Source organism: Pimephales promelas, chromosome 18, assembly GCF_988280905.1.
Source record: "Pimephales promelas chromosome 18, fPimPro1.hap1.1, whole genome shotgun sequence".
In the NCBI taxonomy this organism is placed as follows: Eukaryota; Metazoa; Chordata; class Actinopteri; order Cypriniformes; family Leuciscidae; genus Pimephales; species Pimephales promelas.
Genome location: NC_142786.1, coordinates 816,919 through 841,968, shown reverse-complemented (window position 1 = coordinate 841,968; position 25,050 = coordinate 816,919). Strand labels below are relative to the sequence as shown.

The window sequence follows — 25,050 nt, the reverse complement described above, 5'->3', positions numbered from 1 at the left end:
ACCTTGTAAAATGTTACCGCATAATAACGTTTCCTGACAGAAAATGCACAAACACATCAAATTTCTTAGTTTTACTGCTGTTTATTTGATCAAAACACATCTATTGACATTTTAAGCAAGTGTGCCACAAAACAGCTTGTATTGGTTTTCTCAAACTCGGCTTATGTGTGCATATTAATGCAGTCAAGATAAATATACTGTATAATGTCAAGATGCAGTGATTTTCAAGCACGTTTGCTGATCTTGTTGAGCTTATTCTTTACATGCAAAAACTGCACACTGCTTGAACTCTAAGCTTGAATATTGTTTATATGTTGAATCAATAAATATTGCATTAAAGGTAGTGCCACAGTGTTTTCATATTGAACTAAATATCATTGACACAAAAATGTGTACAATCCCCACAACCATGAAAGATTGCTCTCATTTGTGCTGAAAAATGCACCATTTGGCTTTTCTCATCTCAGGTTCTCAAAACCGACAGTGAAATCTTGTGAACGGATAAAGTCATCTAAAACACAGCGGTCTCTTTAATGAGTGTTTCCTAACAGTGATGCTGATTTTACTGGCAGTACAAAACTCAGATGGTCAAATTAAGCCCATTTTAGCTGATTTTTGATCCATCAGAGCTTCTCGTTTCGCTGCTTTCCATCCTTTCTGCTGTCCACGATGGTAACATATTCCTCCTGCGACGAGTGTAGTCAGAAAAAACACAAACACAGCTAGTCCAACACAAGCGAACATCAACACACGCTCCGTCACCGTCACCTCGTCTACAAACAGAAGAGTTACACACATTCATAATATCCAGTATTAGAAGTAGCGCAAAACGAACAAAAATCAATTCAACAACCAACATTACCTGTAATGTCCACTTTTTTTGGAAGTTCTGCTGAAGAAAGACAAATATGTCACTTTATTAAAAACACAGAATCTATTTAAACAGTGTTTCTGAATGTCTTAAGTTTTTTTAAACAGATGTTTATAATGCACAAAACACTTTTATCCAAAGCAACTTACAAATGAGAACAATAGAAGCAGTGACACTATAACAATATGCAAGTGCTGTGACCCTTCCCAGTTTAATCTACAAAAACGTACTTTGTACTTTAAAAAAAGTAAATATATATAGATTTGAACAGAGGAGAAAGCGTTAGTATTAATGGATCAAGTGTTGCAGAATAAGATGCGTCTCCTGTACTTCTATATGTAGTACTGCACACAATCCAGTCGGCGGATCTCTCCTCAACCAAATGATCCAGTTCAAAGTGTCTTAATATTTTGTTTTGCTCAATGCTTTGAATCGACCACTGAAAGACGGGCCACCAAGATCCCACGATACAGTTAACTTAAACGCGATGGGGGGAAAACTTATTTTTCTGTCAGGAACACTGTAGTCAAATACGATCGACAATTAGCATACAGTTTGTATTGGCGGTGTGGTTCTGTTCTGGCCAGCCTCGCATGGATAAGAGCAGAGATAACCCACTCTGGGTAACAGAACACAACCAAAATGAATGTATTGTAGATATAGTTAACACAAGTTTTTAATTGTACAACTTAATTTGAGAATTTTGTCTGATTCAGAGGGGAATCCGAAATGCCGATCCTGACTGGACAGGAGAGGTCAATTTTTAAAGAAAAACTACACACCTGCGCACACACCTGGTACATATATATATATATATATATATATATATATATATATATATATTTACACACTCTCACCTAAAGGATTATTAGGAACACACACTAATACTGTGTTTGACCCCCTTTCGCCTTCAGAACTGCCTTAAATCTCTGTGGCATTGATTCAACAAGGTGCTAAAAGCATTTTTTAGAAATGTTGGCCCGTATTGATAGGATCGCATCTTGCAGTTGATGGAGATTTGTGGGATGAAGCTCCCGTTCCACTACATCCCAAAGATGCTCTATTGGGTTGAGATCTGGTGACTGTGGCGGCCATTTTAGTACAGTCAACTCATTGACATGTTCAAGAAACCAGTTTGAAATGATTCATGGTGCATTATCCTGCTGGAAGTAGCCATCAGAGGATGGGGACATGGTGGCCATAAAGGGATGGACATGCTCAGAAACAATGCTCAGGTAGGCCGTGGCATTTAAACGGGGCCTAATTGACACTAAGGGGCCTAAAGTGTGCCAAGAAAACCATTACACCATTACACCACCACCACCAGCCCAACAGTGGGAACAAGGCATGATGGATCCATGTTCTCATTCTGTTTACGTCAAATCATCTGAATGTCTCAACAGAAATCCAGACTCATCAGACCAGGCAACATTTCTCCAGTCTTCAACTGTCCAGTTTTGGTGAGCTCTTGCAAACTGTCGCCTCTTTTTCCTATTTGTAGTGGAGATGAGTGGTACCCAGTGGGGTCCAAAAGAAAGTTGTTATGTAGCAGCTTTGAAAGTCAGAGGATAATTTGTTTTTCTTTTTAAAATGTGATTATTTTTCTATTTTTTTCAAAAGATCTTTTTTGAACGCTATAAGTTGATGGCAAAATGAAAAAAGTCCGGTAAGGCATAAGTAAGGTTCGACATGACGTTAGATAGGTAAAAAACATATTCAGGCTAATAATGTTACCTGAAGTCCTTTCAGATATGTTTTAGTTGAATCTTGACAAATAAAAATAATAGAGAAACCTTTATTTTCTACAATGACATTGATTTGAAAAGAGCTTTGTAACTTTGTAATGAGTTCAAGATAGTATGGGCTCCAGACTATTAATAACTTCGCTGCGAGACCCAATGAGAAACATTCAGATTTGGCGCAGTTTTCTGTTATAAACCATAGATATCAGATCAAACATCACTGACGTGGAAACAAGGAGAAACACTGTGCCATGAATGAACAAGTTATAGAAGGCTTTAATTCCACAAATCAGCAACATTCACTATGGATTTAATGTGGTAACACTAACGGTATTGTGACAGAAATAGACAAACGCTTACAAGTACTGCAAATCTTTTTCCAGCACTTCAAAACTATAATATCATATATAAATGGTATTTTTAAAGTGGGGACCAAAACAATTCAAAGACTGCCCCCCTTTATAGAAACTAAAAGTTTCAAGATATAGGAAAACTCACTTACTTAAAAACAAAAATATTAAATGACCATTGTAAGCAGTAGTTAGCTTCAGAGGACGTTTATCACTCTTTGATATTTAATTTTTTTCACTTGTTTTGCTTTTGCTTTTCACTTTTTTTTCTTAATATTAAGACATTATGAATGATGACATTAACTTGTATTACTTTTAATAGAGTAATATTTCACCAGTAGTGTCTATATATTCAATCAAATTGTGGAGTTGTGTACTTTGTCTACCTCTGCATGAATGTGTGTGTATTTGTATATACATATATACATAAACATATAATTCTATATGTGTGTGTGTGTTTTGGATATAAACTACATCTACCCACGTGCTGCTCTCAATAACAAATAGCTATATCCAAAACCTTGAGTGGCACATCTTACCCCCTTACATTGACAATTGTGTGAAGGTATGATGAGGAAAAACTGAAATCTGGTACCTTCAATGTCCAGTCTGATGGGTTTGTCGAAGTGCATCTCTGGAGAGTCAGACTTTATTCCATAGAAATAAAGTCCTGAATCTGATTCTGTTACTCCAGTAATAGTTAAAGAGGCTCTGGTGGCCCAACTGTCTGCTGTCATTTTCATACGAGCTCGGTTCTGATTGTAAGTGGTCAGAAGTTTTCTCCCGGTTTTGTCCTTCTCACCAGAAATTAGCAGAACGAGTTCATCAGATCTGAGAAGATACCAGGCGACTTCATCCCGGTTCCTCATGCTGCAGTTCAGAGTGATGTTTTCTCCCATCCGAACCCTCACAACAGAAGATCCTCCTAATGACAGATCTGGAGAAACATTCCTAATCATTACTATATAGGTTTAAAACAATTACATTATGAAATGCATTAAAAGTTTGATAATTTACCACTGGAAGAGGTTTGCATATTTAAAATCCAAATTACACAGAAGAAAATGATTTTTTTCATTTTTGTCTCAACAGATGCAAATAGTACAAATACTGAACCACAATGCCGTTTTCATTTCCTTTATAGCTTTTCTACCTGCTGGTTTTTTCCGGTTTTAGGTTGCGATAACATTTATGGGAAATGGCATCAAAGCAAGCTTTTTCCAAGTAAAGTTCCTCTTAGATGTGTTTAGCATCAGATATGCTTAGTTAGCAAACCTGTAATGTCAAGAAATTTTCCAAGCAAAGCCATTTAGATACAAAAGCATCAGCTGTACACATTGACAACCATCTATATTTCCCCAGTTTTGTTTCAATTCCACAAAACTTTCCAAATTTCGTCACATAATTGCATGCAAGACATTGTATTTATTATTTCCTACACAGTATGAACGTAATTTCCAGTTTTCTCCTGGATCCTCTTCTGTGGCTCCTCCTCCAGATCTCTCTCACCGGAGAGTCCGTGGGAATCGCCGCTGACCTGCAACGTTCATGAGAGAAAAATTGCACACTCATTGCTCATCCTCATAAAGAAATTACTCATGGACAAAGCAAAAGCCAAACGATTTGTGTGGCAAAGTGCTGGAGAGAGGCAAGAAAAACCCCACGGATCAGCAGACAGGTGTGACAGCGTGTAACATGAAGCGTTTAACACAAACAATTCCAGACAATGAACTTAATGCAGACAGTTATGATGATTACAAATGAGTCAGCTGTGAGGAAGGTGATCAGTGTCCATGGTTACAGATTGGTGGTGGGAAACACTAGTGATGACCCTGCTGAAAAATCCAGCTAAAACCAGCCTAGGCTGGTTGGCTGGTCTTAGCTGGTTTAAGCTGGAAGTAGCTGGTTTTAGTTGGTCACCCAGCCTGGCTTAGCTGGTCAAGCTGGTCTCCCAGCCTGACCAGCTAAGACCAGCCTGACCAGCTGAAAAAGTGTTCAAAAGCCCTCTAAAACCAGCCTGATAAACCAACTATAACCAGGCTGGGAGACCAGCCAAAACCAGCCAACCAGCCTTGGCTGGTTTTAGCTGGATTTTTCAGCAGGGGAATGACAGAAAGTCCATGAACGGATCCATGATCTCTATTAATAAATTTTTTTTTTGTTTATTTGCATGTTTTTATGATACCTACGTGTGCTTGTGTGTGTGTGTAGTGTTTTTAGATTTATTCACTTCGTAGTTTTATAATCTGTATTCATCTGTATATGCTACAGTATGCATTTATCATCAAAGTCTATAGTTTATTAACGGGATACTCCACTTTTTTTTTTTTTTTAAATAGGCTCATTTTACAACTCCCCCAGAGTTAAACTGTTGAGTTTTACCGTTTTTGAATCCATTCAGCTGATCTCCGGTTCTGGCGGCACCACTTTTAGCATAGCTTAGCATACATCATTGAAGTGCACAAGACCATTAGCATTTCTCTCAAAAAAATTACCAAAGTGTTTCGATATTTTTCCTATTTAAAACTTGACTCTTCTATAGTTACATCGTGCATTAAGACAGACGGAAAATGTGAAGTTGCGATTTTCTAGGCTGATATGACTAGGAACTATACTCTCATTCCTGCGTAATAATCAAGACACTTTACTGCCGTACCATGAGTGCAGCAGGCGCGATGACTACACAAACTTAGTCCCGGTCACGTTAGAAGCTGGGGACTATTTTCAGGCGCTGCGTCAAAACATTACGCCGGCTGCACTCATGGTACGACAGTGAAGTTTCCTGATTATTACGCAGGAATGAGAGTATAGTTCCTAGTCATATCAGCCTAGAAAACGCAACTTTACATTTTCCGCCTGTCTTAATGCACAATAGAAGTAACTATAGAATGTAACTATAGAAGAGTCAAGTTTTAAATAGAAAAAATATCAAAACACTTTGGTAATTTTTTGGGAGAAATGCTAATGGTCTTGTTCACTTCAATGATGTATGCTAACTAAGCTATGCTAAAAGTGGTAGAACCGGAGATCGGCTGAATGGATTCAAAAAAGGTAAAACTCAACAGTTTAACTCTAGGGGAGTTGGAAAATGAGCATATTTCCAAAAAAAAAAGTGGAGTATCCCTTTAAATTTGATAAATCATTGCAATTATTTTTTAGTTTTAATGAATTGCAAACTTTTTTTTACATTATTGTCCTTTGCTTCAAAAAAGCAGCGGGTTTTGTTGAAGCTAGTGGAACGTTCAGCAAAAAGATCATAGTAGTTCTAGTATTATAGTAGTCATAGTGTTATTACTAAATAGTAATATTAATTCAATTAAAATAATAAAAAAGGATAAGAGAGATAGTTTATCACTTGATAAAATTTAGGATAAAATAAGACTTTACTGATGGGATTTTTACATGTTGCAGCCATTTACAGACAGTGAGAAAATTAAATGGAAGACCAATACAACTAAAAATTAAAAATCCATTTAAAGAACATACAAATCTCGGTACGATATGTCCAGAAATGTCTTCTCATAAATGTCTAGCTAAATCAGTCAATTCTAACCCTCACTTAATGCTGTAACGAGTGTTTCTTTCGTCCTGACTGGAACTTCTCTGACATTTAACCCCAATTTACTTATACTTAAAAAGGAAGTAAAAGCAAGTATACTCAAAAACTTTGTCAAGGCTAACTTTAAAATGTATTTCAGCACAAAATAATCAGTAGATTGATCATCAGTGTTGTGTGAAAGGAAAAACACAACTTGTAATTGGAAAAAAAAACTACAGCTTCAGTAAGTTACTTACCCTGCTCGAAAACTGCTTTCCAATCCAAACCTCACCACAGGAAACGATGAGGAAGAAAATCACGTGACATTCGACAGCTCACTGATTGGCTGAAAGTGCTGTCATTGGTTGAAACAGGTTGAAATGCAAATGTTAGTAGAAAATAGCTTCTTACAGGTTTTCCCCTGCTTCCTTGCACCAGGGACTTTCTGAGAGGAAATATTAACCCTGGAACTGCATTTAGCGTTAATTTCGAGTAAGTTAATTTAATTTAGAATTTTGTTATAATTTTGTAACATTACAGGATTGAAATTTATTAAGAATTACACAGCAAGAAGAGAATAGCTGTCTATGAAAATGGAGTCTTGGTATATAAGAACAAGTAAAAGTTGTGAAGTTAGTTTATACAAGTTGAAGGTATAGAGAGAATTGAACATTAAGCTCATGTACTGTTGTCATGTTATAGCTTTATCGATTGATTCTAAAGCCTATATATATATTCCTTTAAAGTGTGTGCAATAATAACAATTGATAAACTAAAATTGTACATGTGCAATCAATTATTAATTACATAAAAAATATATTACATACAAAATTAAATAAATACATAAGCGTTACTGAAAGCCAGATGATTTTGTCTTTAAAGCTACAGTACATAGCTTTTTTTGTGTGTGTTAAAACTTATCCAAAATACATAACATAAGTGTAGTCAACGTTATTTAATCAGTTTTATTTTGATAAACATGACACAATATAACATCGCGACTACATGATAAGACTGTTTACTGTTATAGAAAACTGATTTGTGAGCTTTAGTGGAACTAAAGGTGTGAGAATAAACCATAGGAATAAACACGAAACGCACGTGATCGTTGTCATGCGGTGAATCTGGCCAATCGTGGAACAGCTGCGACATCATCAGAGCTCGTGCAGCCGCTCTTGAGAAGCTGCGCTGGCTGAGTCCTCCGGCTACTCTCGAATCGCTCTCGCGGTACTTTGATAGCATACGTCACAGTCACGCGGAGTCAGCGCTGCATCGGACAAAATTTGCGTGCACTGCTTTAAGTCAGCCACCGATTGGTCAGCGCAGATCTACATGAAGTCGAATAAGCCTGATAATTTGCTATAAAGTGACCTTTAATTTGGAGTGGAAACAGGTGGAGGGACTATCGCATCATAAGACATGTGACACTTTGCTCACAGCTGATTTGTCTAAGCTCTTACCTGGAGCATCACCTGACCCGGATCAGGTTAGCCGTAGAGCACGAATTATGGCGATGAACACTGCTAAAAGCCAAAGCACTTTCATGGTGCCTAAAACCCAGGGTTAGCGCAAACTAAACTGAAAAATCTGGCTATCCCCTAAACCGGCTTCACGGTACAGGCCCCTGATCGGAGGCTTCAGTAAATATTTGGTTTATACATAGGTATGCTTCAACTTTACTTAAATGGTGCAACACAACAATTTTTAGTAGGGCGTAAGTTGTATCTTACAGCCCATTGATGTCAAAACTAGGCTAAGTTGTAACGTACAATCACTGGAGCTGTGCGAAGTTCATTCCTGCTTGAAACGCTCCACATAATCCCCATCCAAAAAAACTAAGCAAAAAACATTTCACAGGACTGAATGACTACAGACATGTTGGCTCAACATCTATGGCACGGCACTGTAAGCACAAATTTTATATCTAATAAACATTTTAATTTCAATATTTAAGTTTGATTGAATTTTATTTGATTGAATTAAGAAGTTGATTCAAGTGTGCTAATTATTATGAATTATTTTCTGATCCCGTTTGAATTGTGCAATGAATGTAACATATGTTGTCTGTGAATTTTTTATATAATGTTTCGTGTAAAGAATGCTACAATTTAGCGGGTAGAATTTTCATACTGTTAGACTTTGTGTGAGAGCACTTTGTGGACTACAACTCGTTCGACGTGTTTGATATACATCACCCCCAGTAGCACACGGATCCCGCTAAACATGCCTGTGTCTTTGGTGCACTTCGCCGCCTTCTTTCAGGGAGAGGACAGACTAGTTGAGCGTGGTGAAAACCGTGATTTGTGGAGGGAAAATGTGTTATGCGGCGCGTGTAGTCTTTCTCGTTATGTCTATTCCACAACTGCTAGCCAAAGAATCATGCAATATACTGTCAAACTCGTTACATGAGAAATTATATAAAAAAATTCACAGACAACATATGTCACATTCAAGGCACAATTCAAACGGGATCAGAAAATAATTATTTTCTCTCATTCACTTGCATTGACGCTTTTTCAACCTAGAGGTCCACTCGGAGTTTTACAGATGGGCGGGACTTACCAGCTCTATATCAAATCATTTCAAGAAGAGGCATGGCTTCTGGGAAGCAATATGGTTTGGGTCTTTCATTAACACCTCTCAGTGAGGGGGGAATTTACCGCGGAAAGACCAACAGAGAGAGACAGAGAGAGAGATATGACATACACCCCTACTCTTTACAAGAAGTGCCATGGGATTTTTTTCATGTCTTCATAAAAAAAAAGTCAAAATTTCCTCACTTTTCTTTCTACTCATTGTAACTTTGCCATTGGTGGTCAAGATTATAATAATCTTTGGAAATACTACAGTTACTCTGTTCGCACTCCACTTCATATGCTAAAGAATTTAACGCTCGTATTAGCTCTGCCGCAGCAATTTTTTCAACACGTTTTACTCCAAACACGTAACATAGCCATAACATGTTATGTTTACCTTTTGCAGAGTCCCGCCTTGATGCAGTGATTGACAGGGCAGGAGGGGCCGTGATTGGCTCGCTACATTCATTGTGCGGCATTTCATGAAAATGCCATCGCAAGTGTCTTGACTGTGACTGTAAATGCAATTAAGAAAAATAACATTTGAATGATCATTTTGCCACAGTTTTTGCTTGAACATGTTACACATATCTAAACATTTCTATAATGCACTTTAATTTAAATTTTGCCACTTATAAAGCATTTTAAAACTGGCAAATGTATTTTTTTTCAAACGTTGGTAGAATGGTAATGTAAAATGTAAATTTAAATACAGAATGCAATGCCATTTTACATATTGCATTGTCATTTTTCATATTACATTTCAAATTGAATATGGCTACCTATATGCTTCCATATGTGTGTGCGTGTGTTAGTCATAACCTGTTCTCATGCTTTCATTATTATACGTACGTGGGTCTAAATGTTTTCAGTAAGGCATTGACATTTACAGATGAATGGATAGGCTACAGATGAGTTAGTGTGCTTAAAATACAGGAACAATTGTTTAAAAATCAAAGAACATGTCATACGAGCTGTGTGATTTTGAAGCCTGAACATGCGGAACTTTACCATGTAAGTTATAACTTCTAAAACGTGTTGCTTGTGTGGGCCTAGCCTATTTATAAAATATAAATGTATAAAAACTAAGTTTTATTTCCTACAACGGATTGTAACCTCAAACATCACTCTTTTTTTAACACCCCGTTACTGTTTGGATCTGAGAAACCGTTGCATCAAATGAAGTGTGTGAACTGTCCGAATGAATCAAACTAAATAGCGAACGATTTCAGACATTTTACAACGCCGTTTGACCGATTATATAAAAAGGGTGACAGGTTCGCGAATCTTCGACATCGCTTTTTCCACGAATCTTCTAACGTTAATGCTCTCCGACCGACACACTCTCTTTCCTCAGACACACATTAGACTGACGTGACTTACTCAATTCGCCTGCTTTCAGGGCGCCAAGCTGGTTTGCCGATTGCGACACGTGATTGTCAGACGGTTTGCATATTTTTAAAGGAAAGTGATGTTACGTGACTAACCGATGAAAATGTCCTTACAGCAGGAATAACGGTCAGGGGATCTCTGGATAATCCGTAATTCGTTGATTATCCAGAGATCCCCTGACCAATAACGTTAATATGACTGTTAAAACTAAAAGTGTAAACCAAATGTGTCTCGCTGTTGGTTGATTTGCAGTTTTGATTTTGGTTCCAAACGTGTGTGCAACCAGAGAATGTCTAATTGTAGAGAATTGGCACTGGCTGGTTACTTCCGGTTTCTGGACTGGCTGCAGTAACACGTCTCTGTCCATGCGGGGGCGCTCGCGGTCGAGTGCAGAATGAATGGGAGTCAATGGGGTTTCACCCCCAGAAAAACACTTTTCTCAGGATGTAATTTTTTGTCAAGTAATTTGAGAGTTGCATTCAAAAGGGAGGGCTAAGAAAATACACTCAGCTGAACATTGCATTTTTAAGTTCTCTTATCTGTTCTAAAAATCCGTTCAAAAATGTGATGACGTCACACAATAGCAGAATGCTAGCGTGTTCCGGCCAACAACGGCCTAACCTGTAAGAAATCAAAAGGACAAAAGTACTCGTTCATTCGACTTTAGCCTATAATCTATATTGAACTTGCGGAATCAACAATAAAATCTATGTTAATTTAACGACAAGCAGGTGAAAGAGACACATTTAGCCGTTTAGCCCCATAGACTCCCATTCATTCTGCTCTCGCCCGCGATCACCTCCAGTGGAATTCTAATAGAACTGCAACCAAGATAATACACAACAGGGTAGACGGGCTCTGGTGCAACTGAGAATTGGTTTGTTCACGTCATCAGCAGGTTTAAGTTTATCATCTCATAAGGATAAATAGTTTTAGCGTCGCAGCAGGGACTTATTTCCAAACCACAATTGTTTACCTTTAAGTAACATTTATTTGAATTATGCAAGTTTTATTGTTTTTTTCTCTAGTGTCCTGTAGGTAGTGATGGGAGAAAAGAAGCGTTTCAAAGCTTTGAATCCATTGGCTCGCAAAATGATTCACTGTTTCGAATCTGCACACGCTGGCGACTCCTGCTGGTCAGGACAGTGTAAATACAACAAACGCAGAACAAACATGCAGAAAAACAGCTTTTACAGACACATGCAGTAGCAAAGTAAAACTATCAACTGCCGTTAACTTCTAATAAGATTAATATAACCTTCTGTTTTCTCATCAGGATGAATCATCTTCCTCTTCTGCTGCTGTACTTTATCATTTATAGTGGTTAGTATCATTTAAGTTTATATGTTATTAGGTGTAATATTTTTTTGTATTCTTATTTTTATATTTTTATAAAACTTGTTTTTCTGTTGTGCCACTCAGTGATTTGATGGTATTTGATTATTGATGGTGTAAATTTCCCATCATATTACATCAATAACACACACTAATATCAATGGTTTATACAGTTTCTTCTGGTTCATGGATAAATAAATATTGTTCAGGAGTTCACTGACATACATTTGAAACAGGTGTAATGTGCCACTTCTAATATTGTTGGCTACTTTTTGCCTTCATTTATTTATTTTACTCTAGGTTACTAAAATAACTCAACTATCAAGATCATATTGACTCAAGAAAAAAGAAACAAACACCACATCTATTTTTCTGTTAAATACTTTGTATTGAGTGAATATTACTGTGTGTGTGTGTGTGTGCAGGATCCTCCAGTATATCTGTGTCAGGAATAAAGGGAGGAAACGTCACTCTATCCTGTGGATCTGAGGACAGAGAGATTGGGGAGATCAGTTCATTCTATGGGTCAAAAAAGATCCCTGTGGGTGAGGAGAGAAACTGCAGCGGTCGAGTGTGTAAAGAAGGATCATGTGACGTCATCATCAAAAACGTGACCTACAGGGACGCTGGGAAATACTTTATATATGTGTATTACACTGATGATCAGACAGAAGTGAAGCGGCTGGAGTATAACCTTCATATTCACGGTAAAGTCAAAACTGATCAAACCATCAGCATGTGCTTTCATGATTTTCTTTAATTGTGTTGGGATTGTTGTGAATTTATTAGAATATAAATGTTGAATTATTTATCTTTAATAATAACAGAAAGAGTATATAATGTCATTTATAAGGTTGTTCAGCTTTAAGAAAAGTCTCCCCATAATGCAGTGTAGTGGCCGAGAGCACGCTGAAAGCAAAAAGAGAGAAGAGAAATGAGATTTGACTCCATTTGTGTGCGCTGTATCTCTGGAAATCCGGTTCAAAAACTTCAGTAAACAGTTCATTTTATTTTAATTCAAGTCGTCAGTGGTCATTACTGCTCGCTGAGAAGAAAACACACGACAGGAATGGCATGTAGGACTAGAGGAATGGGACAAGATTAATATTCAGAGTGGATTAGGTTTTTTGTAAATGGATGATTTTATCCAAATAATAAATGTTTACATCTGGTCCCCCAGTCCTCGCCTGCACCAGTCTGTCTTTCTCTCTTCACTACACTACCCAGAATCCTCCTCGTCTCCACACCTGAACTCACTCCCTCACTTACCTGCATGTTCTTCGTTTTCATCATCGGTGTGACCTGTCCTCACATCGTTATGGTTCATTCATTTGTATCTGTATTTAGTTTGCTTCTGTTCAGACATCATTAGACAACTATGGTCGCAATTTCCATTGAACTCTATTGGTAACAACGGAACTTGCGACCATAGTTGTCTAACAATGCTTTCGGGAAACGCACCCCTGGCCGGTCGTTGTCTACGTTACTTGGTTTTGTGTGCGTGATGCCTTCGGCCCGTCATCCTGTACCTGTGTTTGGAATCTAGTAAATGTTTATTTGAATTGGAGCCTTCTTCAGTCAGCACCACACCCGTGACGATGTGTGATTATGGCCTTGATTAAATGACACTCATAATGATGATTGAGGATCTCTGTTTCTCCTCAGATGAGATCTGTGTGAAGGAAGGAGAGGATCTGAAGTTGGATGTTTTGGTGACAAAAGCTGATAAAGTGGAGAGAAACTCTGGCTCCGGCTGGACAGAGCTGTGGAGGAGAGGTCACGGGGTCAGCAGTGATGGACTGAGCGTCAGTGAGCAGACTCTGATCATTAGTAATTTTACACCCAACGACTCTGGAACATACAGAGTTCTGGACTCTAATAATGAAGCCTTGATCACAGTCACAGTCACAGTCACAGGTGAGAGAACAGACCAGCACAAATATTATCTTTAATCAGCAAATTAATACGAAACTGCATCAATAACCTTCAATATTCTGGACAGAATCTGTTACAAACTCAAAGGGAAATCTGAACAACACTGAAGAAGCCAAAACTGACGACACTGAACATCGACGTGAGTAAAACATGAGAATTACAGAAGATCTGAAACAGTGAATTAAAAATATAAAACAACTCTCTTCCCTCTTTCTCCTTCAGCTGTAGATCATTGGATGTTGCTGGTTGGACTGACTGTGGTTCTGCTGGTTCTGCTGGTTCTGATTACTGTCGTGATATACAGACGTTGCCACAGAGATCACTCGAGGGTGGACAGCACTGACTTCAGGGATCCAGATGACAGTCTGCCAAGGGTCTGTGGATCATGATGAAACTAGTGCTGTAGTTCTCCAGTTCAGTCTCTAGGGGTTTCTCGTTCAGTCGTCATGGTTCACGAATATAGATTGGCGAATACAGAAAATCCCCAAAAACATCTCTGGATCGTGAAAATGACATCTACCATCGTCCTACTATCCTTCATAGCGTCATCAAGTTTCGTCTTTGTTATTGTTTTGAAAAGACGACCGCTGGCGGCCAAAGAATGACACATTGAAGCTTTAAAAGCGGCTATAACACCACAGAGACTGGATGTTTTTACGCACAAAGTTTCTTTAATTGTGTCCCTCACCTAACACACCAGGGGCCTATACCATGAAGCCGGTTTAGGTGGCTAGCCAGCTATGTTTCAGTTTAGTTTGCGCTTATCCTGGGTTTTAGGTACTATGAAAGCGGTTTGGCTTTTAGCAGTGTTCATCGCCATAGTAACTTACACTCCACGGCTAACCTGGTCCGGGGCAGGTGATGCTCCAGGTAAGAGGTTGCAAAACGAACTTGTACCAATCAGCTGTGAGCAAAGTGACACATGTCTGACGCGATAAAGTCACTCCACCTGCTTCTACTCCAAATTAAAGGTCACTACATAGCAAATTATTTTAAAGACAAAATCATCTGGCTTTTAGTAATGCTTATTTAGAATGATACATTTGTATGATTTAGAAATGATGTAATTATTATACCCTTAAACAATATCACAGGTAATTTCAGTTCATCAATTCTTATTATGCATATTTTAAATGAATACTTACATAAAGTTAATATAATTTTGCTTTAGAATACATAAATTAAGCAGCTATAAAATGACTAAATGTGAGCTTAAATGTTCAATTCTCTATACACATATATAACTTTTACTTGCACTGATACAGTAGCGAGACTTTTCTTTTAGTTGTCCTCTTTCATAGACAGCTATTTTCTTCTTGCTGTGTAAAGTTGATTAAATTCTTAATATTTAAATACTTATATTAAGTGAATTGCGCTACTTCTCTCACGAGAAATTAATTTCAATGAGTTTTGAATAAGTTTAACTCGTTCTCAGCATGTGATTGGATGTTCGTTACTGATGTCACACCTAAACTCCAAAACTCAGGATCAAAGCCTGAGTCGACAGTGAAAGTTGATGATCAGCATCATGGCACCAACAAAGCCTGGTTTGGTTTTGTCAACTCGAAACTAATCCTGCAACTACCATCATAGTACAGGCCCCTGATTCAACTTAAAAGCTCATTAGTACAGACTGCAATATTTGAATTGGCTGTGTCTGATGAGAGAGACATACAAAATTTGCAGTGGTTAGGGGTCCCCAGGACAGGTTTGAGAATCACTGGCTTAGCAAATAGACAATTACACTGAAAGATATTACAGTAAGTTACATTATAAGGAGTATCTCCTTGACTACAGCCATCACCGACCTGCTCTTTCCTCCCCACCTACAGCAGAGGAGCAGCAGGATCTCATCTGTGAAAAAAAAAAAAATAGACAAGACAGGCAGACTGGGACAATGCTACGATCAAAGAGGCTCGTGTTTTTACTGGCACTTGTCTTATTTAAGCTAAAGTGCCCCTATCATGGTTTTTAAAAGTTTGCTAATGTTGTTGTAGAGTCTCCTACATGTTTACATACAACAAATGTAAAAAAAAAAAGTTTAATTTCCTCATAATATACAATATACATTTGCACATCATCACATTTTCAATGATTCTCAAACGACTCGTCAAATGAATCAATCTTTCTAAATCCTTTACCTTCACAGTATGCACTGCGCCGTCTTCTCGACATGATGATGCTGTCCAGTTCAGGAATCAGCTGCCGTTTGAGGTTTACGTTTCCCTGTGAGTGCGCGCACAATAACTGGGCGCAGACAATAGTATTGACGTAACAACGTAACGGCTAATGACTCATTTGAAAAACGATTAATTTCATTGACCCAGAGTCGAGTAAGTTTTGAAAGACAATAACTTTATATATGATGCACTTTCAGATTTAAAATTTTGCAGGATGTTTTCATTCACTTAGAGCTATGTTACACACTACATGAAAGGTCATTTTCAAAAGTCCATGATAGGGGCTCTTTACAGATGGAGTACATTGAGTCCGTCAACACCTCAAAACTTCACAGTCCTGTAGCTTGTACTGGGTCGACATTTCATTCAGTCACATTAGGCAGTTTTGATTTATATGCTGTTTAATGTTTGAAGGTTGTGTTATTTTAAATGTGTGTCAGCCGCAATGCTTTAAATGAAGGGTTTTCTCGAGCGCCCTGTTTGCAGTCGACATACGCCCTCAATGAGCACTTTTGTAGAGCCTGCACTGACTTCGCACTGAGAAAAATGTCAAAGTGGCGTTACCTCACAAAAGTGGAAGGAAGACCGCAGCTGTCTTCTTCTACGTTTTAAACCTACTGAGATCGAGTGACTGTGGAGTTAATAAAAAAGTTTTAACTACAAATTTTAACTACATTTTCTAATACGATTTGTTGACTTAAAAAGTCTAGCAAAACTTTAAACACTTTGAGGGAATGTTTTACCAAATTTGACTTCAATTTTGTAACAACAAACCGTCCTCTTATAAGCAGGCCTTTTGTTTATCCCTCGTCCTTATTCCACATTCATTTTTGCCCTTGGATTTCGAATGTTTATATATATATATATATATATATATATATATATGAATTAATCAATTTGTCCAATAATGGCAGACAGGAAACAGAGAGCTGGCTTAAGTTCAGGAAGTAGTGCAGTTGTGCATAAAGCCTATTAAACACATCTTCATCATTTCAGTATGCTAGTGTGTAGAGTATCTGTCAGAAGGCAAATTAACTGTTGATATGGTCACTTGATGAAGTATATTGTTCCCTTCTACTGTCTGTCTATTTAAATTGTGTAACTTAATAAATAACTTCCTGCTTTAAAAGTTTTAAGCGTCTTTCCTTTCATCACTGTTGTTTCTCACCTTTTCAGGATTGCAGCGTAAGAATTGCTTCCTGTCTTCACCTTAGAAAAAAAATGACTTCCTCCTTCCCTACTTCAGAAAACACATGCACAGTAATGCAGTAATGACATGTGGACTGAGAACAGAAACATTTATATGTTAAATGGTAAAAAAAATTAATTAATCTCCCAGAATAGAGCCTTCATTTGTATGAAACCTGTAATATTTAAGATCATGAACTAACACATTTATAGCCAAGTTTTGCTCACCAAGCTTAAGTAAACTGCATTGAGAAATCAAGAGAATTTCAATGGTCATGAAACACCAACACATTTTTAAGATGTGTTGTATATCAATGAAAACAACAATGTCATTCATTATGTTTATTATTAGGGGAAAAGTGGTTCTTTTGTCTATTTCGGAGCCAATTCATTCTTCCGATTTAAAAAGCAAAGTTGAACGAACGTCTCGGAGAGTGTGTTTGTTCGGAGTTGCGATTGGCTACTTGATGTGCGGATGCAACACTATTGACTATTATCCAATGCTTTATATGTCTCTGACGTAAGTGGAAACACTGTGGTTTAAGTGTCTCTGCATTGATCTAAACCCTATCCTTTTATCAACACCTTAACAAACAACAGACACAATGGAGAAAGTCATTTTCTTCTGTGTATTTTCTTGTTGGATTATGCAAATCACATCCAGTGGTAAATATATTCTATCTCAAACATTCATGAAATTAACATATCAACCTCAAATACTATAGATATCAACAGTCTAAAAGGATGAGTGTTTATTATAAACGTTTCTCCAGATTTGTCAGCAGGAGGATCTTCTGTTGTGAGAGTTCGGATGGGAGAAAACATCACTCTGAACTGCAGCATGAGGGACAGATATGAAGTCGCCTGGTATCTTCTCAGATCTGATGAACTCGTCCTGCTAATTTCCGGTGAGAAGGACAAAAACGGGAGAAAACTTCTGATCAACTACAATCTAAACCGTACTCGTGTGAAAATGACAGCAGACAGTTGGGTCACCAGAGTCTCTTTAACTATTACTGGAGTAACAGAATCAGATTCAGGACTTTATTTCTATGGAGTAAAGTCTGACGCTCCAGAGATGCACTTCGACAAACCCATCAGACTGGACATTGAAGGTACCAGATTTCAGTTTTTCTCATCATATCTCAAATTAGTCAATGTAGGAGGGAGTGGGTAAGATCTAAACATGCTTTTTGTTTTAATGGTTTGTAAATGAGAGCATGCAGTACATGAGAAGATATAAACCTAGCACTAGACTTTGCTTAACCAACATTTTTCAGTTGAGGAGTGGTTTTAAAAAACTACTTAAAATTACAGAAGCAGTTTTTTGTGTGTGTGTTTGTCACAATGTCAGTGTGTTTTATTTCTGTTCTTGTGTGTTAGGTTTATCCGTTAAAGTCTTCCTTTGTTCCTGTTTTTAATATACTGTATACAGTTTTTGATTGAATGTTAGTTTAGTTCCAGTGTGTCTTGTTAATTTGCTCTTCAGTTCTGTCTATTAAACCCTATTTAGGCCCTGCCTCCTCCATTGCTGCAACTATTTGTAACAGTGTTAATATCTATTTAGAAACAGATCATATATTCACAGGTCTTTTTTTATAGAAAAGGCGAATGCAGAATGTGAAATCACAGGTAATGTGTTTCTTGTTTATTTAATAGATTTTTCTATTTGTTGTAATGGCTCTTCTGTGGAGATCTGGTGCTAAATGTTGTATATGAATGTGTGTAACTCTTCTGTGTCTGTAGACGAGGTGACGGTGACGGAGCGTGTGTTGATGTTCGCTGGTGTTGGACTGGCTGTGTTTGTGTTTTTTCTGGCTACAGTCGTCGCAGGAAGAGTCATTTACCATCGTGGACAGCAGAAAGGATGGAAAGCAGCGAAACAAGAAGCTCAAGAAGTGTCTGAAACCCAAATCAGCTAAATGACACATTTATTTGCTTTATTTGACAATCTGAGCTTTGCACTGCCAGTAAAATAAGCATATCTGTTGGGAAACACAAATGGCAACAGACAACTTTGGCTCAGACGCTTTTCCTGTTTATCAGATTTCACTTTGAGAAAACTGAGATGTTGTGGTAAAGGTCGCCTTTATTCAGCACCAGTGAAACTTAAAAAATCTCTAACGGTTGTGGGGATTATTCAGGTGCATAAGTGGAACAGTTAAATTTAAATTATTTTCTCTTTAATGCAGTATTTGTTAAGTCATTATCAATGAACCATATGCATGCTAGAGTTTTTGTAGCGGGCGAGCCAATGTCTTTATTCAAAAAGAACAGCAAACAGTTTCTTTTTAATGCAAACATATGCTTATACATCATTAGACCAGCAGGACTTCGGATAAAAATGAACGCTGTGTCTGGCTATATCTTTACACTTTATATAATTTTCTTGGAGCATTGATGTAACTGTTTTCAAGAGAAAATATAAATGTAATTCTCGATTTAATAAAAATGTAAACAGATGAATTCAATGATAAACGTGTTGTTGAGAGCAAATAAAGCAAATAAATCTGAGCAAATAAAGAGCAGTTAAACTGAAATTTCATATGTGCATTTTCTGCCAATGCTAAAACTCTTCAGCTTCACCGTCAATGTTTGACAGACCTGCTCACATAGTAACCGTTGCTATGATGTGTGATTGGACAATGGCCGTTTTGGGGGAGGGGCCGGCGAAGGGTCAATTAAGGTATTTATATGCTGTTTAATATTTGAAGGTTGTCTTATTTTATGTGTGCATCAGCAATGCTTTTAAAGGCCCATTTTAGGTTTCAGAAGAGTGTTCTCGAGCGCCTCCCTTTGTAATCGATATATATGCCATCAATGCGCACTTTTGCAGAACGTGTAAAGATTCGGCCGATACATCTTTGATAAGATGAAAGCATGTCGGCCCACTGGGAATCTCCTGGTAGTCCCGATGGCCAGATAGATAGCCTACATGCCTGGACGTCACACTTTAAATCCTACCTATTGGCTTTCACCATGCACTTATTTAGCTGCTATCGCATCAATCGACATGCCATCTCCTTTTCCCTCTTTCTTTTCCTATTTTGAGCCCCCCAGCATTTTGTTTGTTATCCCTCTTTTTCGATGACAATTAACTACTCCTGCTGTACAAAAAGACAACGAGAAACTCGAAGATATTTAATTGTTTCTATAAACTATTATAAAAAAATCAAACGTTTATAGAGTGTAATTCACCATCACAAGGAAAGTAAACTAAGAAGAAACAAAATTAACTTTCAATTAAAATATGAACAGTTTTAATTATTACTACTCACAGAAGCGTCTCCAGTTAATAATGTGGATAATCCGTCTTCAGATCAGAAAGCGGCTTCACTCCTGAGTCTATTAGTTTATTTCCAGTCAGACTCAGTTGTCTCAGGTGTGAGGGGTTTGATCTCAGAGCTGAAGTCAGAGCAGCACAACCTTCATCTGTGACACCACAATAACTCAACCTGTAGAGAACAATGATCCGTCTCTCAGTTCAGGATCTAGAGCTCAGATCAGCAGGAACTTCAATAATTGCACAAATATTATTTTTTTAGGCAAGCCAGTGAAATAGAGGACTATGTTGGGACATTTTATACAATCTTACCGCAGTGTTTCCAGTTTACAGTGAGGATCCTGCAGTAGATCAGAAAGCTGCTTCACTCCTGAATCTCCAACATTATTCTTTGACAGATCCAGTTCTCTCAGGTGTAAGGGGTTTGATCTCAGAGCTGAAGCCAGATTAACACAACCTTCATCTGTTACACCACAATCCCACAACCTGTAAAGAACAATGATCAATCTTTCAGTTCAGGATCGCTGGAGATACCAGGTAGAAGTCGCTGAGGCAGGGTTAGTGGTCCTCTTCATACAAATGAAACCGGACAATGAACTGTGGTGAAGTGTGTGTCTAAATAGTGGCAGTGATGAGGGTGATGATGAGGTGCAGGTGTGTGTGATTAGAACTGAGGAGGTGAGGGAGTGTGCTGTGATTGGCTGGTGTGAGAGCCTGGCAGATCTGTAACACAATCATTATTTACTATATGAGACTTTTTTATACAAACTTACCACAGTATCTCCAGTTTACAGTGAGGATCCTTCAGTAGATCAGAAAGCTGCTTGACTCCTAAATCTCCTATTTTATTCCTTGACAGACTCAGTTCTCTCAGATGTGAGGGGTTTGATCTCAGAGCTGAAGTCAGATCAGCACAACCTTCATCTGAAACACCACAATCCCACAACCTGTGGAGAACAATGATCAGTCTTTCAGTTTAGGATCTACAGCTCAGATAAACAGGAACTTCACAATCAAACACTTAATTCACGGCACCATAAGCAGGTCCAGTGTAAGGTTCAGACCCACTTCTACAATCTTCTTGAGCGGGTTCGAATCTATTTGAAAAAAATTGCAAGAATATTCGACAACACTTTATTTAACAGTGTCCTTGTTACATATGTTACATGAACTTACCATAGTAATAACAGTAATTTATGCAACTAACCCTCAACCAAATCTTAATCCTAACCATACCCTATAGTAAGTATGTGTAGTTGCTTAATATTACTCAATACTTAAATATATGATTACACTTTAACAATGAAAACTTGAAATAAACTGTAACCGAATATAATATTTGGTGATGATGAGGCGTAGGTGTGTGTGATTAGAACTCAGGTGAGGGAGTGTGCTTTGATTGGCTGGTGTGAGAGCCTGGCAGATCTGTAACACAATCGTTATTTACTATATGAAACATTTTAAACAATCTTACCTGAGTATCTCCAGTTTACAGTGAGGATCCTGCAGTAGATTAGAAAGCTGCTTCATTCCTGTATCTCCTACTTTATTCAATGACAGATCCAGTTCTCTCAGGTGTGAGGGGTTTGATCTCAGAGCTGAAGTCAGATCAGCACAACCTTCATCTGTGACTCCACAATCACTCAATCTGTAGAGAACAATGACACTCTTTAGTCTCTCAGTTCAGAAAAAACTGATAAAATACCGATTACAGTATTGATTTTATTAGAAATTCCATGCTATATATATATTATCATAAATATGATAATGTTTTATCAGTGTAGTGATTGTTGTCAGAGGGACTTACTGAACTGATCTGGATTCTTTAACCACAGGCAGCAGCATCTGAAGAACTTCATCTGCTGTATTTTGTGCTCCGATAAACTGCTTCAGATCAAAAACATCAATCTTGTGTTCTGATGTCAGCAACACATAAACCAGAGCTGACCATTGTGAAGTGGAGAGTTTGGTTTCTCCTATTTCTCCAGATTTCACATAATCTTGGATCTCCTGCATCAGTGAATCCTCACCAAGTTCATTCAGACAGTGGAAGAGATTGATGGATCTCTCAGGAGAGCGATTCTCCCCGATCTTCTGTTTGATGTACTGAACTGTTTCCTCTTTGTTGTAGGAGCAGCTTCCAGTCTGTGTCAGTAGTTCTCGTAAGAGAGTCTGATTGGACTCCAATGAGAGTCCCAGAAGGAAACGCAGGAAAAGGTCCAGTTGCCCATTCTTACTCTGTAAAGCCTCATTTACAGCCCTCTGATGCAGCTCGGATAATGAATGATATTTCTTCTGGTTTAAGATTTTAGAAAAAAAACTTTGTTTGGTTTTGTCAAATACATTTCTGTTCTTACATGTTAAGTAAATGTGTGCATATATAGCTGCTAGATGCTCCTGGATGCTCAGATGAACAAAGCAGAAGACTTTCCCCTGACACAAGCCCAACTCCTCTCTGAAGATCTGAGTGCACAATCCTGAGTAAACTGATGCTTCTCTCACAATAATGCCACATTCGCTCAGGTCTTCTTCATAGAAGATCAAATTGCCTTTCACAAGCTGCTGGAAAGCCAGTTTCCCCAGTTTAAGAATCAAGTCTTTATCTTTCACTCTCTTCTTATAGTCCTTCTCATGTTTGATGTTGGTCTGAATGATCAGGAAGTGTGTGTACATCTGAGTGAGAGTCTTGGGGATCTCTCGTCTCTCTGCTTCACTGCACATCTCCTCTAGAACAGTGGCTGAGATCCAGCAGAACACTGGGATGTGGCACATAATAAAGAGGCTCCTTGAGGACTTCAGGTGTGTGATGATCCTGTCGGCCAGACTCTGATCACTGATCCTCTTCCTGAAGTATTCCTCCTTCTGTGGGTCATTGAAGCCTCGTACCTCTGTCACCCGATGGACACACTCAGAAGGGACGAGATCCGCTGCTGCTGGTCTGGAGGTGATCCAGATGAGAGACGAGGGAAACAGATTCCCCACAATGAGGTTCGGCAGCAGCTCGTCCACTGAGGCTGATTCAGATATATTACACAGTTTACCTTCACTCTTAAAGTTCAGAGACAGGCGACACTCATCCAGACCATCAAAGATGAACAACACTTTATATTCACCCCTGGATATTTCCATGTCTTTTGTTTCCGGGAAAAAGGCACGAAGAAGATCTAAAAGACTGAGTCTTTTGCCCTTCTTCAAGTTGAGCTCTCTGAAAGGAAGTGGAAATATGAGCTGGACGTCCTGATTCTCTTTCCCTTCAGCCCAGTCCACGATGAACTTCTGCACAGAGACTGTTTTTCCAATGCCAGCGACTCCCTTCGTCAGCACAGTTCTGATGGGTTTGTCTTGTCCAGGTAAAGGTCTAAAGATGTCACTGCATTTGATCGGTGTGTCCTCTGTTGCTGCACTCCTGGACTGTGTCTCGATCTGTCTCACCTCATGCTCCTTATTGATCTCTCCACTTCCACTCTCTGTGATGTAGAGCTCTGTGTAGATCTCATTCAGAATCAGGAGTGTTGGGTTTCCCTGCTTTGCTGTTCCTTCACACACACACTGAAACTTCTTCAGCAGATCTGATTTAAATGTTCTTTGGATCAGTTGAGAATCATGACTGAAAGAATAAATTATCAAATTTCAGCAAATTAGTAAAATTGATAGTTAAATATATTTATGTCTTGACAGAAATGTTGTACCTCAGATTAGATGTCATGTGTATTCCGGTAAATGTTCCTCGGGTGTCCATAGACTGTTCACTAATTATGGACAAACATGGAGAGAACAGAGACAATACAACAGAGTCGAGAATGCAGAGACAATAATTCATATAGTATTCATATTGAGCCAGATAGAGGGGTGCCAATGAGTGCCTCAACGCACCTGTTAACACCTGTTTGCTGCTGAATATTAGTATAAAAAATACATAATTTAAAAAATATTTTTAGAAAGACATTGATCAAAGACATTTAAGTTGTGTGTTTAAGTTGTAAGGGGGAATTAATAAAATGCTCTGAAATTGCCCTGTCTGTATTTAATATTTTAATAATTTAAGTGAAGTGTTCATATGTTATCTGTGTGAAGACGAGAACGTCCTGATACTGATAACAGTGACAACAGACACTCAGCATGAGTTCAAAAACACCACATTCCAGCACCAGAATGAAGTTAATTAAATGAATGCTCTTGTTATAGTCAACTTGACATGTTTGTATTAGGTACATCTGTGCTGCAAGATGTTTAAAAAAGTGGTGGGGACAATATTGAGTAGTTAGTTTAACAATGGGACCCAGAAGAAACTGGCATGTGTATTTTTCCAAAGTCTGCATGTCTGTAACTCAAGAAGTTTTAAAGATATCAGTTTTTCTGCAAATTTTCTATTGATATCTTAATTTTTGAGGGCCTATGTAGTTCAATTCAATAAATGCATCTTGTGCATTTATTGAATTGAACCAAAAAAATTGTCTTTTTCAAAGACTAACTTTTTTCCCAAAGTTTGCATGCATGTAACTCTAGAAAATCTATCCATCTATGACATGATATACCTCAGATCAGTTGATGTGTGTTTTCCCGCAAATCTCATTGGCTCTATCATAGACACATCACTCTTCATGGACACACAGCTGGGCTCCGGGGAGATTGATCTGTCACCCTTAAACTGACTTAAATA

At 38.1% G+C, this 25,050-nt stretch overlaps 3 protein-coding genes across 10 annotated transcripts; 1 reads left to right on the top strand and 2 right to left on the bottom strand.

Annotated features, from left to right (window-relative positions):
• Positions 1-119: 119 nt before the first annotated feature.
• On the bottom strand, positions 120-10,658 carry LOC120492785 (uncharacterized). 7 transcript variants are annotated; one of them, XM_089122820.1, is made up of 8 exons: positions 10,461-10,658; positions 9,475-9,592; positions 6,759-6,856; positions 4,403-4,500; positions 4,117-4,238; positions 3,559-3,900; positions 863-892; positions 120-773 (listed from the first exon to the last, which is right to left on the bottom strand). In XM_089122820.1, the coding sequence occupies exons 6-8, from the start codon at positions 3,860-3,862 to the stop codon at positions 589-591; spliced, it is 519 nt and encodes a 172-aa protein (XP_088978946.1). In that variant the 5' UTR covers positions 3,863-3,900; positions 4,117-4,238; positions 4,403-4,500; positions 6,759-6,856; positions 9,475-9,592; positions 10,461-10,658; the 3' UTR covers positions 120-588. The 7 variants fall into 7 exon arrangements, with proteins under 7 accessions (XP_088978946.1, XP_088978944.1, XP_088978947.1 ...); XM_089122818.1 differs by lacking the exon at positions 4,117-4,238; XM_089122821.1 differs by lacking the exon at positions 6,759-6,856.
• A 156-nt stretch (positions 10,659-10,814) lies between these two features.
• Positions 10,815-19,363, top strand: LOC120492779 (uncharacterized). The gene is made up of 9 exons (XM_089123011.1): positions 10,815-11,792; positions 12,230-12,511; positions 13,470-13,721; positions 13,807-13,878; positions 13,962-14,113; positions 17,704-17,773; positions 17,881-18,222; positions 18,710-18,739; positions 18,854-19,363. Exons 1-9 carry the CDS (start codon positions 11,747-11,749, stop codon positions 19,027-19,029), a joined length of 1,422 nt encoding a protein of 473 aa, XP_088979137.1. The 5' UTR covers positions 10,815-11,746; the 3' UTR covers positions 19,030-19,363.
• On the bottom strand, positions 17,889-24,485 carry LOC120492780 (protein NLRC3-like). 2 transcript variants are annotated; one of them, XM_089122813.1, is made up of 7 exons: positions 24,080-24,485; positions 22,198-23,997; positions 21,865-22,038; positions 21,164-21,337; positions 20,703-20,876; positions 20,386-20,562; positions 17,889-18,005 (listed from the first exon to the last, which is right to left on the bottom strand). In XM_089122813.1, the coding sequence occupies exons 1-6, from the start codon at positions 24,208-24,210 to the stop codon at positions 20,400-20,402; spliced, it is 2,616 nt and encodes an 871-aa protein (XP_088978939.1). In that variant the 5' UTR covers positions 24,211-24,485; the 3' UTR covers positions 17,889-18,005; positions 20,386-20,399. The 2 variants fall into 2 exon arrangements, with proteins under 2 accessions (XP_088978939.1, XP_088978940.1); XM_089122814.1 differs by lacking the exons at positions 17,889-18,005; positions 20,386-20,562; positions 20,703-20,876; positions 21,164-21,337 and having other exon boundaries at positions 21,861-22,038; positions 24,080-24,484.
• Between the last annotated feature and the right edge of the window lie 565 nt (positions 24,486-25,050).

What these genes read in the sequence shown, in the direction of transcription:
- LOC120492779 (XM_089123011.1), top strand. Translation starts at nt 11,747, where the DNA reads ATGAATCATCTTCCTCTTCTGCTGCTGTACTTTATCATTTATAGTG. An exon ending in AGTCACAGTCACAGTCACAG is followed by an intron (nt 13,722 to 13,806) that starts GTGAGAGAACAG and finishes TATTCTGGACAG; the next exon opens with AATCTGTTACAAACTCAAAG. An exon ending in TATGCAAATCACATCCAGTG is followed by an intron (nt 17,774 to 17,880) that starts GTAAATATATTC and finishes ACGTTTCTCCAG; the next exon opens with ATTTGTCAGCAGGAGGATCT.
- LOC120492780 (XM_089122813.1), bottom strand. Translation starts at nt 24,210, where the DNA reads ATGAATTATTGTCTCTGCATTCTCGACTCTGTTGTATTGTCTCTGTTC. An exon ending in AAAGAATCCAGATCAGTTCA is followed by an intron (nt 22,039 to 22,197) that starts GTAAGTCCCTCT and finishes TGTTCTCTACAG; the next exon opens with ATTGAGTGATTGTGGAGTCA. An exon ending in TGTAAACTGGAAACACTGCG is followed by an intron (nt 20,563 to 20,702) that starts GTAAGATTGTAT and finishes TGTTCTCTACAG; the next exon opens with GTTGAGTTATTGTGGTGTCA.
- LOC120492785 (XM_089122815.1), bottom strand. Translation starts at nt 4,041, where the DNA reads ATGAAAAAAATCATTTTCTTCTGTGTAATTTGGATTTTAAATATGCAA. An exon ending in TATGCAAACCTCTTCCAGTG is followed by an intron (nt 3,901 to 3,980) that starts GTAAATTATCAA and finishes ATGTTTCTCCAG; the next exon opens with ATCTGTCATTAGGAGGATCT. An exon ending in CATCAGACTGGACATTGAAG is followed by an intron (nt 893 to 3,558) that starts GTACCAGATTTC and finishes GTCTTTCTTCAG; the next exon opens with CAGAACTTCCAAAAAAAGTG.